Below are 15232 nucleotides of genomic sequence, written 5' to 3'. Positions count from 1 at the left end.
GGGAAACTTACCAACATAATTGTGTTGTTGAGGGGAAGTGGGGAGGAATAAACCTACAGTGTGAAAGATAAAGTCGAGGTTTATAGAAAAATAGGAATTGATTTTTTTAAATGGAGAAACTACTGCACTTATTCTTTTGTGTTATTCCTTTCGGCATAAGAGGATAAGGTATAGGAAATTAATTAAGCATTAAATAAGAAATAAAGTGGGAGATAATGCAGTGGGGCGGAAGGAAGAAATTAAATTAATATAAAGAAGTTAATTGAAAAATGTACGGAGCATTGAGCTTTCTGAACTTCTAAAGATAAAACCTTGTCAGAACCATTAGATATTCAACTTTTAATCGAACGTTGTGAGAGCACCAATTTAGCGGCAATATGTTGTAAAATATTTAAAAATATGGGTAGCTAAACCGAAATCTCCTGAGTTCGAACCCCCGGGCAGATGAGGCTGATTAGCTGAGGACAAAATCAAACTCCAAAATTAAACAACAGCTCCCGTGTAACGTGTTCTTGGTTGGGCAAAGGCTATGGAAGCAGTTCCAGAATGAAAATTGCCGATATGGCGCGTAACAAGTTGGCACGGACATTACATACACGACCTGGCCGACCCATTAAATTTATATTAGAACATCGATTTATTAATGAAGAATGAAACGTGACATTATTATAAAATGTAATGAAATCACTCCACTGCGAAAGGCTCACTCTAATGTGACACGCCAGGCACTTAAGTGGAACCCCCCAGGGAAAGAGGAAGAGAATGCGCCCAAGATAGACCTGGAGGCGGAGTCTTCTTGAAGAACTGAAGCCAACAGGATCAGTGTTTCTTCCAGACTTTTTCCTCCGGAGGGTGGGGGGGGGGGGGCACTTGAAATTTTCCGGGGTGGGGGAGACTAAAATTTCCTGAGGGCGAGCACTGTTAAAAGTATATATTTTATATATATATATATATATATATATATATATATATATATATATATATATATATATATATTCCATTTTATTCGGGGGAGGGGGGTATCGGTAGACTTTCTTCGATAGTTTGTGCCTCCCCCCCTCCCCCGAGATGCCTGGAAGTAACTCTGGTAGGGATGTTTTGAGAGGTTGCAAAATTAACAGCCGGAGACCGGACGAAATGGGAGGAAATGGTGGAGGCCCTATGTTCCACAAGGAGCAAAGATGACTCAACTTTTCTGTGTACTATAGTAGGTCCCTGGTAATAAAAACTAATCAGAAATAAATTTACCTTAACTTAACTTTAATAAGAAAAAATCTTGCCAGGTTTAGATATACTTTTAAACAATGGTAATGACGGTTAACTTCTGATTGGAGCTAGAAAAAAATGCAATCAATTTTTAATGACAATATTTAACGCCCTTTAACGATGTAAAAAACACAACCATAAATAAGAGTAACGATCTTTTAGAATTAACCAATGTTACTTCCTCTTCGCGAGTTATGGGCCCTTACACAAAATGACGAAATAACCAATCAATATCTAACGACAAATGGTTGTGGGGACGGGAGAAGGGGGGGGGGGGGGGTGAAGAGAGGGGGGGGGGTGGTGTTGTAAAAACGTGACCCAGACTTGTATGACCCCTAGTCTTCTCCGCGTTATTTTAACGCTTTACTTTTTGATACAGCGTTAATATGGTTATATTTGAATTTCATGACGCCCTTATTTTAGTCTGGAGCTGTGGTTTTTTTTTTTCAGAATTTTTTCGTAGGGGGGAGGGGGGCACTTAAAACTTGATGATGATTATCATGATGATGATGATGATGATGATGATGTTGGTGATGATCATGATAAAGATGATAATGACGATGAGGTCGATGATGATGCATTAAAGTTTTTCATACGAATATAATGTTTAGAGATATTTAATGTTTGTACTTTCTAAGCTAAACTCGAAACCACGATTTTCGATGCGATACATAATAAAAGACCTGTCGTAAAAACACCCTATTCGCTAGTGGAAAAAATATATCACACAATTATCCCATAATGTAAACATTACATCACACAATCATCAACAACACGCATAGAAGATTGTGTAGATAAACAAAATAACACACTTTATACACGTAATCACAACAGGTGAGTTCAATACTTACAGACGACCCCCCGGTCTCCCTCGGTACATATCGTCTGCTAGACTTCCGACAGTTGACCTAAATCATTGTTTACTTCTATATTCCATAAACTCTGGTAGAATTACACTAAACGCCATTACTCGCTTTTAACCAAGGAAAAATCGAATTCCACCATTCCTTGAAAACACGCTTTTCATGTTAAAATTGTACTATTATTGATGTTTCAAAACCACTTTATTAAATTCCATTATGAATATGTTGATTATTTGACCAAAACCCTAACACATTCACTGAAATTTTTGTGAAACAATAATTAAAACAAGCTCTTTTAAGTATATTTATAAAAAAAATACTAGTTTAAACTAAACTGCAAGCGATTAAAATTTCAAAGAACAAAAGCTATACGATATATGTTTATATTAATCTAATCGCCAATTATACACGTTCATTGTAGGAATGAATTGTGTTCATAACTCCAGCATAAGAAAAAAAAATTATCACGACCACAATAAATTGCACACAGCTTGTCAACGCAGAAATTATTGAAACCTCTAAGATCAGCAACAGCGGGCTGTCGAGATATTGACTAGCCACGCCAACCAACACATCCTAAACCTCCACTTTTTTTTTTTCACCGCAAGTCTATTCAACACAGACAAGCGACAACCAGATTCTCCACTACCTATTGACACAATTGTTTTTAACCCTCCGCCGACTCCCCCCTCTTCCCTCATAAGTGGTATTTGTCTTCCTCACCTAGAAAGGTAAATGGATCCATTCCCCCGCCTTCCCTCCCCTTAGAATCTAGCAACATAGGCGGATGGAATGGATTAGAAGCGCTTCTTGTTTTTTTGTTTGTTTTTTTTTTTATCGGTACAAATAGCTGGTTAGATTACCCTAGGGGAAAGAAGACATCGTTTAAAGTTTAATTAAAACTGTGCTTGGAGAGTAGCGCATATTTTGATGACGTCGTACACTACAGCAGTCTGTAGAGACCTAATTTTGTGAACTGTGAGTGAAATCGTTTTGTTTATTTTATCCGACATGCGAGAGGTTTCACAATGGTGCCGAAGTGTGTCGTTGGCCAGGCTAATTATAATTATTTATAATTACCCCCGCCCACGCCCCAACACTTATCTAAAGCAGCCAGATACAGATGATTCTCGAACCATTAACCTCCCCCCCCACACACACACACACTCACACACACACCTCAAAATGCATGATATAACATTGCTTTTCTAAAGGCATAGCTGTCGGGAAATAAATTAATATTTCAGTAAGTGTGAGATTTTAAATAAAATGCACCTATATTCTTAATACCCACCCGTATTTTCATATGGAAGAGTATGTAACGTACAATGTCTACATTACTTTTCATATAATTTCATTTTTGTATCCCGATAAAATATCACAAACACGAACATGTTTTTTTTAAAGTTTGTTTTTGCATCTGGTAAAAGATGATGTTGGGAGCGTAGGTGTGTTAATTTAAGGTCAAGGTACGGGCGTGTTGTGCGGGTGATGTAAGGTAATCAATGGACAGGTGGTCAAAATTAATCGATTGATTTGTGTTTATGGCTTGTTTAACTACGCCGTCCTGCTGAACGTTATTGACGCTCTATAAAGCTGTGGTAATCGAACGTGATTATATTGATTAAATCTGGATAGGAAATAGATTGTGTTAATGGCGTAAGAAAGGGGAAGGCTTTATAGTTGCTGGTCGGTGGCGTAACAAAGGGTGGGAGGGGGGGGGCATTTAAAATAATTTTATCAATGGCGTAAAAAAGGGAGAATATAAAAAGTAACAATCTTCCTTTAAAGCGCTAAATAAAATATAAAAAATGGAGTTGTCTGTCCTTAAATTTGATATATTTATCTTCATCGTTCTTGTATGCAGTAAAAATAAATTATGTGTCACATACACGCACGCACGCACGTACGCACGCACACACATACACTCACACCAGAAACACTGACGGGAATAACCAGATATACCTAAACCCTTTAATATAACACACAAGAAGCAGGGAATATCTATTTTTTTATATAATTAGACATAAGTTTAGTCCTTAAAATTTTAATGCAAAATTACTATATCAATAATAAAAGGGAGCTAACAAGATTAAGTACAAGCGATCGCTGGCTCTACTTGGCGTCGAGGCAGTGTTTCTTCCAGACTTGTTTCTGTTAAAAGTATATATTTTCTATATAAATTTCATTCGTTAGGGGGGGGGGCGATAGAATTTTTTCGGGGGGGGGGGGGGGGGGGGTTGGGGTGGAAAGCGCCCCCCCCCCCCCCCGAACAGATTTCTGAAAGAAACTCTGCGTCGAGGGGTGAACTGTTTGTCACGGTTGGATGCCTTCTTGATGAGCAACGAACAGAAAGAATGGGTGGATTACTGTCTTTTAGAAAATGTCAAGCTACTAGTCGGGTTTTAAGGCAAATAGTTTTAGTCGTATCCTATATAAATCTCGTATAAGTACACTTAATAAAACAAATATAAAAACCTTAAAATAAACAGGTTTTTAAATGCACTGGAAATAAAAAAATAAATAATTTGCTTGCTTCATTACAAGCGTAAGTCGCTAAAATATGTGAGATATCTCATGAGCGACCAAAGCGTTAATTAAAGAAATCAACTTCGTTTTCTTTTCTTATTTTCAGTGCATTTAAAAGCTTGTTATAATAAAGATTTTTATACTTGATTTATTTTTATTTTTTTCAATTTTATTTTTTTTCGTTTTTTTTTTCTTGAGCATTTTGCTTCCTGAGATTGCTCTTTGATTTGTGCAAAGACGTCCTCTATACAAACGTATTAATTTTCTAACGTACCTTTTTGTACTAAATTTTTCTTCCTAAACACAATCAATAAAACTGTTATTTTTTTTAAAAATGTTTTTTGACTCAAAATTCGATCGTGTATTACTTATATATTGCAACAGAAACGAAGTTTCTAGATACAAATGAAATATCTTCACCATACAACAACAGCGGATTAGAAGTAAATGTCTCGCGACGCCGGCTATTGACTTAACGGCAAAAACAGTACAGTTGATGTAAAACGGTTACCATGGTAACGAAGAGAAAATCGTGAACCGTTTTTCATTGTTGTTACTATTTTTTTTTCTTACACGCATCCATCGCCTACTGTATAAAAATACTTCGGGTAGATTTATATCGAAAATATTTTTTCCTAACCCAGTTTTTTTTTTTTTAGTGTATGATTTTTGGAAAATTAAATTGTAATAACAACGTCATTGTCTGTCTTCCCGGAGGTCGATAATAGGCTTTTGTACAGCCAATTAGCTGTACAGAGAATAATCAGCTCCGTGTAGTAGGCTTTATCTTTCTATTGATTGCGTGGCGCCTTAGGGGGAATGAGGAAGACGTGAAGCTGAAGTGTATGGGAGGTAGGGAGGGGGGTGGAGCTATACAGAAACATGTTGCATGGCAATGTTGTGATAAATTAGACGCTGACGCCGTTTGTTAATGTTTATTGCTAGCGGGTAAAGTTTGTTGCAACAAATTGTGAAAACAGTAGTTTTAAAGGGATATGCTCAGTTTTTTTTTCATTTTATTTTTCACTATTTAAAATCTAAAGTCTTTTAAATACTTTTACCATGTTTGGAGCATAAAAGTATGTACTAAATAGCAAAACAGAGTTTTTAAAAACAATTTCTGTTGCCATGTAAACCCGAAAAAAAACTTCCAGCATTTTGAATTTTTCGACATTTTTAAAAACGATAAGTTTTTTTTTTCATTTATTCATTTAAAGCAATCACATTAACACTGCTTATATTTCAGTATATATTAAAACTTTTTGTCACGACAACTATTTTGATAGGCTAATGGTCTCATTTTTACAAGGTCCGAAATATTGCTCTATAGACCTAACTTGTATGTGAACATTTGAATTTTTTGTTTTAACACACACTTGTTTTCTATGAACGCCATCGTGATTATCTCGTAACAAAAGTTTTATTATTACATGAATAATAAAAACTGAAAATATGGTAGGGATTGTATTATACATATAAAAAGTAGAAGGCAAAATGAGAAAACAAATAAAAGATAAAAACTTAATCAGGAAAACACAATTTCTGTGTGATTTGTAAAGCCAGTTGAAAACTTTTTGTTGTTTCCGACTTGACGGAAAATACAATTAACGAATAGCATACGGCTATTATTAATGCTTGATTAAAAAGTTTTCGAACACCGATTAATATGTATCTTTAAATTAAAAAAAAAACATAATTTAGTTTTCTACGATCAACCAACTACACAAAAGAAAGCTAAGATATCAACGTATACATGATCACGTTATGAGACCAGGCATTCAGAAAGTTCAAAGTATTATTAAAATTTGAATCTAACACTCATACAGAAGAAAAATAATTTCACTTTGGAACTGAAGTCGATTTAGGCACATACAAGGGGGGGGGGGTATATGTAAATAAATATTGTAAAGTCAGTGGGAATAATACAAAGAATATGTTAATGTCCGTACATAACATGTAACTTTTGAAATGAAGAATGCATAAGTTCTGTATATAACAGATTACTATTGAGGCGATTAATAGGTCATTTCCGAGCATAATATAACTTTATCACAGGCGCGTATCGAATAATGAAACACGGAACCTCTATAAACATTGAAAATAGAACTAGCTATGTCAATGTAAACAATATAACTAGCCAAGTTCACAATAAACAGTAGATCTAGCTAGCCAAGGTCAATATAAACAATATAACTAGCGAAGGTCACTATAAACAATTAACTAGCTAAGGTCACTGTAAACAATAGAAGTAGACAAGATCACTATAAACAAAAGAACTATCCATGACCAATATAAACAAAAGAAATAGCTAAGGTGACTATAAACCATAGAACTAACCAAGGTCGCTGTAAACAACAGAGCTAGCCAAGGTCACTATACACAATAGAACTAGCCAATGTCACAATAAACAATATAACTAGCCAAGGTCACTATAAACAACAGAGCTAGCCAAGGTCACAATAGTTACCTTTCGTCGCCCGTTATCAGGTGGTCCATCCTAGCACCACAATCAGCCATGACGTATTGATCAGCTGATACCCGTCCCGTGTGTCCTGTGTAGGCCCGTCAGTACTCACGACAGGCTCCCCGTATCAGAGACTTTCAGGATGCCAGCACTTGCTGGGATTTCAAACCCCCCGAGGGGGGCGGGGGTTGGAGGGGCGTGTGGGGGAGTAGGCGATTGAGCATTTCGCAACGTCTATTGTTTATTTAATAAGCCATTTACTGCGGTATAATGTGTCGGCACTTTGAGCGCTTAGTAATATCACGTGGAATACACGTTATCATCACGTGGTGTAAACAGTAGAATCACGTGGTATACACATTATCATCACGTGATGAAAACAGAAGAATCATGTGTGTAAATAGTAGAATCACGTGGTACACAGAATATCAACACGTAGTACACTGCATCATTGTGTTCTACATTATGTTGGAGGTTATTAAATAGTAACTATCTTAACTCCAAAATACACATTTTATGCTTTGTTTTGTAAACTTTCAGATTCACCACGATCACCAAAGAACTCAATACGAAGATATTATTCCATATCCGAAAAGAAAATTGAAATATAACACTTTTGGAAATAATTTTAAAAACACGCCTAAAAATATATTATGAAGGTAGTCTTGTAGTAAATTTAAAAATACAATTAAGCGAATCGGCTTTAAAGGGTACACTTTAAACATACACATATGAACAACCTATGTATTCAAAGCTGTTTAGAATGATATTTTTCTAGCCACATATAACGTGGTATTCTTCCTCCTTGACGATATATTCTAGTTCGTGGTCTCGTTAATGAGTTGTAGTTACACGTTTTAATTAGAGACGGCGTAGGGAAATAAACATAGCTTGTGGGTTTACGGGGCGGTGTGGGCTGGGGGGATGATAAGGGGCTGGGTGGGAGGGATGATAAGAGGTTGGGTGTGTTGTCTTGATGAAAAAGGGGCTGGGTAAGGGGATGATAGGGGGATGGGTGTGATGTCTTGATGATAAGGTGGATGGGTGTTATGTCTTGATGTCAAGGGGTTGGGTAGGTTGACGTGATGATTGGGGGATGGGTGTGATGTCTTGATGATAAGGGTGATGGGTGGGATGTATTGAATATCAGGGTGATGGGTGTGATGTCTTGATGATAAGGTGTGGGGGTGGGGGGTGTGATGTCTTGATTATAAGGGGGATGGGTGTGATGTCTTGATTATAAGGGGGATGGGTGTGATGTCTTGATTATAAGGGGGATGGGTGTGATGTCTTGATTATAAGGGGGATGGGTGTGATGTCTTGATGATAAGTAGCTGGGTGTGATGTCTTGATGATAAGGGGGATGGGTGTGATGTCTTGATGATAAGGGGATGGGTGTGATGTCTTGATGACAAGGGGATGGGTGTGGATGTCTTGATGATAAGGGGTTGGGTGTGATGTCTTGATAAGGGGGATGAATGTGATGTATTGATGATAAGGGGGATGGGTGTGATGTCTTGATGATACGGGTTATTGGTGTGATGTCTTGATGATAAGAGTGATAGGTTTCATGTCTTGATGATAATGAGGCGTGTTGAGAATGTGTGTGATAAATGGGCTGGGTGTGACGTATTGATGATAAGGGCTTGGGTAGGATATCTTTATGAAAAATTAGTTGGGTGGATGTCTTGATGATATACGAGGTTAGTTGAGCTGACGTGATAAAAAAAAAGTGGCTGTGTGGGCTGTCATTGATGACGTTAGTTGACATTTCTCAACAGTAAAACTGTTGTGTCATTAGCTAAGATTGCCGGGGGGGGGGGGGGGGTAGGGAGGGTGGTGTATATATCACACGCTGAGTAAGGTAAGATATTGATCAACGTTGATTCAAAAGATGTAATCCTGCTTGTTTTTAAATGAGAAAAATATTTTAACTGAATCGATTTTTGTGTTTGATGTCTATTCTTAATGTTATTCTATTGATAAAAAATAAATGCTATTTCAAGTAGGTTTGTTTAAGGCTATAATAGCATGTTTTCAAAGCTAACGAGTTAAGTAACGTGCGGTCTGACTGACATATAACATATTACATAACCTTAAACATAACACGCAAGCTATTAATAGATTTACTCAGAGCTACGTATTTTTAAAAAAAAAACCGTTGTGAACAAACAGGCAAGACCACAAAGACAAAATGGCGAAACAATGTAGCACGTGACGCTGAAATCAACACCGGTTGTTAAAGCCTATCAACATGTATTCAACTATGTCACCCCCCCCCCCCTCTCTCTCCAACCCATCGCTGACTTTACTCAAAACCCCCTCACCCCCCACACACACACACCATCCATACATATCCATCGCTAACTTCACTCCCCCCCCCCCCCTCCCCCCCTATACACATTACTCAGACTCCTACACACTCGTCCCCGCCCTTTCTATTGTCCCCCCCCCCCTTCCGTACAAGTCTAATGATGTTATCAATACCGCTAGCAGGGAGATAAGTAGGCCTTGCTCGTTAAAATCATGATGCGACCGTCAACGCTGCTTAGCGATATGTGTCAGGAAAAAAGACAACCGCGGATTTTGTTACATAGGGGAGATAATCTATTAAAGGGAGACAAAAATACAAAAGATATTAAAACTGGTTATAAAACTACTTTTTTTTAAGTTTGTGAATTGATTTTTGAAGAAAAAAAAAATTAATCATGAAGTTTATGGCTAAAAAAGTCATTGACATTTTGAAAATCGATTGTTGTAAATTAAAAGCAGGAAGTTGCATGAACAATGTTTATGATGATCTTAATTCAGCAGTCACGTTTCTTGGTTGATGCATAAAATGTTATCAACTAATTAAGTCAGTCGTTAATTAATCCATCATTCAGCGAAACGTACAATTCACATAACGACAAAATTGCGTGGTTGGATGCAGAGGCGTAGCGAGGGGGTGGGGCGGGGGTGCGGATCGCACCGGGTGACACCATTTAGGGGGGGGGTGACATCAAGGCAAAAAATAGCAAAATATATAGAGAAAAACTTGAGGGGGTTGCAAATCGAAAGTTTAAGGGGGGGGGGGGGCGGTGCAAATCGAAAACTTGAGGGGGGGTGGGTGCAAATCGAAAACTTGAGGGGGGTGCAAATCGAAAGTTTGACGGGGGGGGGGGGGGGTGCAAAACGAATACTTCAGGAGGGTTGCACGTATAGAGTATTGTAAGATTGTTTGTTTTGTAATAAATACTCCATGAATCTCGATTCCCATTTGCGCTAACTCGGACAAAACTTCCATACCAAGTTCATTAGCGGCGTGTCAATTATCTTCATTTATAAATGATGTTGACTGCTGTTTCTTGCATACGGTGCGTCACGCGTGATTTGTTTAATGATCACCACGCGTGGAGTTTGTACAGTTTCTTAATTAAACAACCAATTAAAACTTTTTCTCGAAAAAATTCACTATAATTCAATATAATTAGAATTTTTTTATCGTTTATTTTTTTTTCTCTACCTCTCTCAATCATCGATTAGAGATCGGTATAAATCAGCATAAAATCAATACTGTAAACACTGCTTTGAAAGGGATTCCGAAAAAAAAATCAATCTTAAACTAAAAACATAACCACGAAATATCAATATATTCTAGTGCGTGTTACTTGATTTAAGTCCCTTGAAAAACAATACTTTGAAGCTGCAATCGATAAATTAACAAAACTCATCTAGCGAGCCGTATAGAAGTTAGCAACATCGGATGGTGGGCTAACAACCATCGCAACTTCTACATGACGTCACTGATTGTTTTAAACAATGACAATTAAGGCTTTGAAAATTTAGGCGAAAATAACCATCTTTTAACTATTATAGATGTGGCTTGCACAAACTATATTTAGTTTTTTTATCTTTATATTTAACTTGATCTGATTGCTAACTTGAAATGATTGCTTCAGCAATAATTTGAAAAAAAAATTAATGTCCTACTTTTTCTCCCTTAAATTCAGAGAGTTATTTAATTGTGTTTTGTTCTCATGAGCTCATTAAATGGGCTATAAACAGATAATTGGTAATAACTAGCCTCACAGTAGGTCGTCATTCAAAAGTTAATTTATAATAATTTGATAAAAATGGTTATTTTGTGAGTAATTTAACGTTTTTGTTAGGCATACTCTTTGTAACATATTTTTCATGAGTAGTTTAAGGCATTATTTATGATATTGTCATATTTGTTAGGGCATATTGTTCATGAAACTATCGGAAACGACTGGACAGCTTTCAGCTGCTGAAGAAAACAGAAAGATAAGAGGACTCTGGAGATCTTTGGTTGGCGGCCTATACCCCAGCAGGACAGAGGACTCTGGAGATCTTTGGTTGACGGCCTATACCCCAGTAGGACAGAGGACTCTGGAGATCTTTGGTTGACGACCCATACCCCAGCAGGACAGAGGACTCTGGAGATCTTTGGTTGACGACCCATACCCCAGCAGGACAGAGGACTCTGGAGATCTTTGGTTGGCGGCCCATACCCCAGCAGGACAGAGGACTCAGGTCTTTGGGTGACAGTCAGTGATGATGATTGTTAATAAAACTTCTCACACTGCATATACTCTACACCAAACATACCACACACTCTAGTTATCGTCCCTCCCCCCCCCACCCCCCCCGTGATCTCACCTCTAACCCTCATCCCACGTGACCGATCCATCACCGATAATTACCAATCAATGACGGTCAACAAGCCGTCACTGACTCGAGAATTAGCTCTCTTTGTTCAAACCTATCCAGTTACAGCTTCAAGTGCAGTTCTGGTCTGATCGTGTTTTTTTCTAAACAAACCAGCAAGCCTAGCCGTATGTGGTTATATTAGAGTGTAAGCCGGCTCGTGGGCTGTACTTTATTCACGTTTTGACTCTATTTTTAACTTTAAAATTTACGGCTGTTTGAAGCAGTAGAAATGTTTACAGCTTCAGGTTATTTCCAGCTCCTGTAATACAGATCATAGCATACCTGTACCACAGATCATACAACCATATCGAAGCTGCGTTATATGTCCATGTTTTTATCGAAGGATTTTACTCCAACATGCATTTATCTAACACAATGCTTTTACTCTTTAGTAGGAAATAGAGTTACGTAGGCTTTATCATTACCAACAAACATATTTTATCTGGCAACATGGAAAATAATGAAGTACCACAGTACCCAGGATTTTAATTATTACTTTCTGAAAAATACTTCAATAATTTGGTCTGAAATATGCTTCAAAGTATCATACTCAGAAACATGCTTCTTAGTATATTCTTAAAAGTATTACATCATGAAATATGCTTCAATGTATTACTGTCTGAATATGCTTAAAACTATTACATTATAAAAAAAAAGTTTTCCATATGAAACAATAGTTGTTATTAGCTAATTCATTAAGTAAAAAAAAAAAAAATTCTTACCTTGTTCATTGTCTTTAGATGGTGAAGTCGATTCCTTTTTCCCAAAAGTGTACTCGATTATGCTGGTTCAAAACTTATCGTGACGAAAAGCACTGGATTCGTAAACACTATAAACACGTTTCAATTCTAACAGTCCTCTTTACATGTAAAACTGCACGAATACATTAAGCATCGAGTGTGTTTTTTTGCCTAAGTCAAGCTACATCATGGTGTCCATTAACTTTTCAGCTAGGCTGTAGAGTTTTGCTATCCGATGATTTATATAAATAAATTATTCCTATTTCTACTAACATTTTGAACAACGTATGCAACAGAATTATTTAGTTTAGTCAGAAAACTCCAACGTTATGAAGAAAATTTCACAATAGAATATTTACACTTTAAGTAATGCATCAGGTATAATTATTTATAAAAAATAATTAAATTAACTTAGTAAAAAAAAATTGAATAATCACTATAATAAATCCCGTCAGCGTCATCTAAACTCAGCTCTCAAACAGCTAAATATAGACGTGGATTATTTTCTGGATAAACTTGGACCGCGGCGGAGCTGTTGGAAAACGCATTAGTTCCATTTACTGCTGGCGTTTCTAAGTTCTGTACTAATCGAAGAATCGATCTTCTACTCTACCGTTGGTTGAGTGATGCATCCCATGGGCTTTAATAGGGCCTAGTATTTTTAGTTGTATTTTTTTTATTTGCATTATCTTAACTAAACAATGAATCGTGTACGTCACTCGCGACTAATGTATGGCGTGAAATAAACAAAACGCTGTGTTAACGATGTATTTTATTTACGTTAATTAAACTTAAATAAACAAAGAATCGCTTTAAATATTATAATAGAATTAATAATTAAAATATGTTAAAATTTAAATAAAAGAAAATTAGTACTTTGATATTTTATTATTTTTATAATCTCAGTTTCAACGCATTTTTTATTTCTAGCTTTCTTTAATTAATAGTTTATATATTTTTATAAAAAAAGTAAACTATTATCACTACTAAAATGTATTTTACATTACTGTAAAATAATATGATGAGAAATAGATACGACGAATGTGCAGCGTTTGTTTGTAATGTTTTCAGGTAACTCTGGTGTACATTAGATGGGAGCTAACTCCGACTTAGTTATCACGCAAATGTCTGCGGCCGATATCAAAGGCTTATGGCGTGGTTTAGCGAATCTATACGTGCATTGATTTTATAACTAGACATTCAAATACCAGAGGTCAAATGTGACGACACGACACAGGCCTTAGTCACTATACAATGTTTATTTATGTATAGGGCAGGTAATGTGGAGTTTATGCAACTATGTTGGTTGTGTGTTTAGCCATTGTTTACACATGATTGTGTTTATTTTGTGATATTATGCAGTAGTAAGAACACATTTAATACATCCATTTAAATTAATACTTTAAATACAATCTCTATAATAGTGAATGGTTGTAACATGGGCCGCTAACTTAATAGATTGGGGGGGGGGGGGGGGGTAAGAAATGTAACCTAAAATTTCTTAAGAATGAAAATGATGAGCAAAATGCTAATGTTTATTTTGTGTGTAATCTAGATCATATGATTCCGATGGATTTTTTTGTTGCTTATGAAAGAGTAATTAAACGCTTATCCAATACTAATACAGAAAGATAAGCGTAAAAATAACTTAATGTCTTCGTGGTAATTACTTTAAAATAATGTATAATTGTAGTTCATACACAGAGAGGGGAGGGGGGGGGGGAAGCAAGAAAAATGGAGTATACATATGTTGACTAGATAGAACGGGAAGTTGACTTGAGATAGCTGGAAGTTGACTAGAGGCAGTGGCGTCGATAGGCCGGGTGTCACGTGGTGCGGTACCTCACGGTGTCAACCCCCCCCCCACCCCCTCTATTTTTTTCCCTCTAAATTTTACAGTTGTTTTCAACCCCCCCACCTCGGATACAGCTTTAAAATGTTCACATTTAATACTAATAATGTCAGTCTATAATCGGTTGTTAATACAGCTGGGCGTAACATTGTTTTGTCTATAGTTTACATGTTTACCTCATAGTTTTACCTCATAGTGCCCTCATAGTGCCCCCCCCCCCACCTTGTCGGGATTACAAATTAGTACTTAAAATACTTTTTAATTCTAATTTATCATACATTGAACGTGCAAAAAAAAAACCCCACTTATTCTATATATCTTGCATTTTTTGGTCTTGTTGTCACTCCCCCAAAATGGTGTCCCACGGTGCGGTCCGCACCCCCCGCCCCCACCTCACACCCCCGCCCACTGCCTCGCGACGCCTCTGACTAGAGATACCTGGAAGTTGACTAGACATAGCCGGAAGTTGACTAGAGATAGCCGGAAGTTGACTAGAGATAGCCGGAAGTTGACTAGACATAGCCGGAAGTTGACTAGAGATAGCCGGAAGTTGACTAGAGATAGCCGGAAGTTGACTAGAGATAGCCGGAAGTTGACTAGAGATAGCCGGAAGTTGACTAGAGATAGAAGAAAGTATGGAGCAACTATTTGTTGACCTACCTCATACGTGTAGGGCTGAGGCTGCGTGGTCGAGTAAGTAGTGTTGGCGACCTACTACCCTGTAGGGTTCGATTCTCTTCAGATTTTTTCACCAAGTGCTGCAGTAGATTTTCATCTGTTGGACGAAAGCGTTATAACATTTTTC

At 37.1% G+C, this 15232-nt stretch overlaps 1 protein-coding gene across 1 annotated transcript in view; it reads right to left on the bottom strand.

Annotated features, from left to right (window-relative positions):
* Window positions 1-15198, bottom strand: part of LOC131929101 (myosin heavy chain, clone 203-like) — a gene marked incomplete at its 3' end in the record, with an annotated part of 51368 nt that extends 36170 nt beyond the window's left edge. Inside the window, exon 1 of the mRNA XM_059285294.1 lies at window positions 15088-15198. Within this exon, the coding sequence (XP_059141277.1) occupies window positions 15088-15092 (5 nt within the window). The remainder of the gene's footprint in view (window positions 1-15087) is intronic.
* Window positions 15199-15232: the final 34 nt, after the last annotated feature.

Source organism: Physella acuta, unplaced genomic scaffold, assembly GCF_028476545.2.
Source record: "Physella acuta isolate Inbredline_101_S28 unplaced genomic scaffold, ASM2847654v3 ptg001597l, whole genome shotgun sequence".
Classification (NCBI taxonomy): Eukaryota; Metazoa; Mollusca; class Gastropoda; family Physidae; genus Physella; species Physella acuta.
Note: the sequence above shows the minus strand (reverse complement) of the source record. Positions and strands in the feature narration are given on the sequence as shown.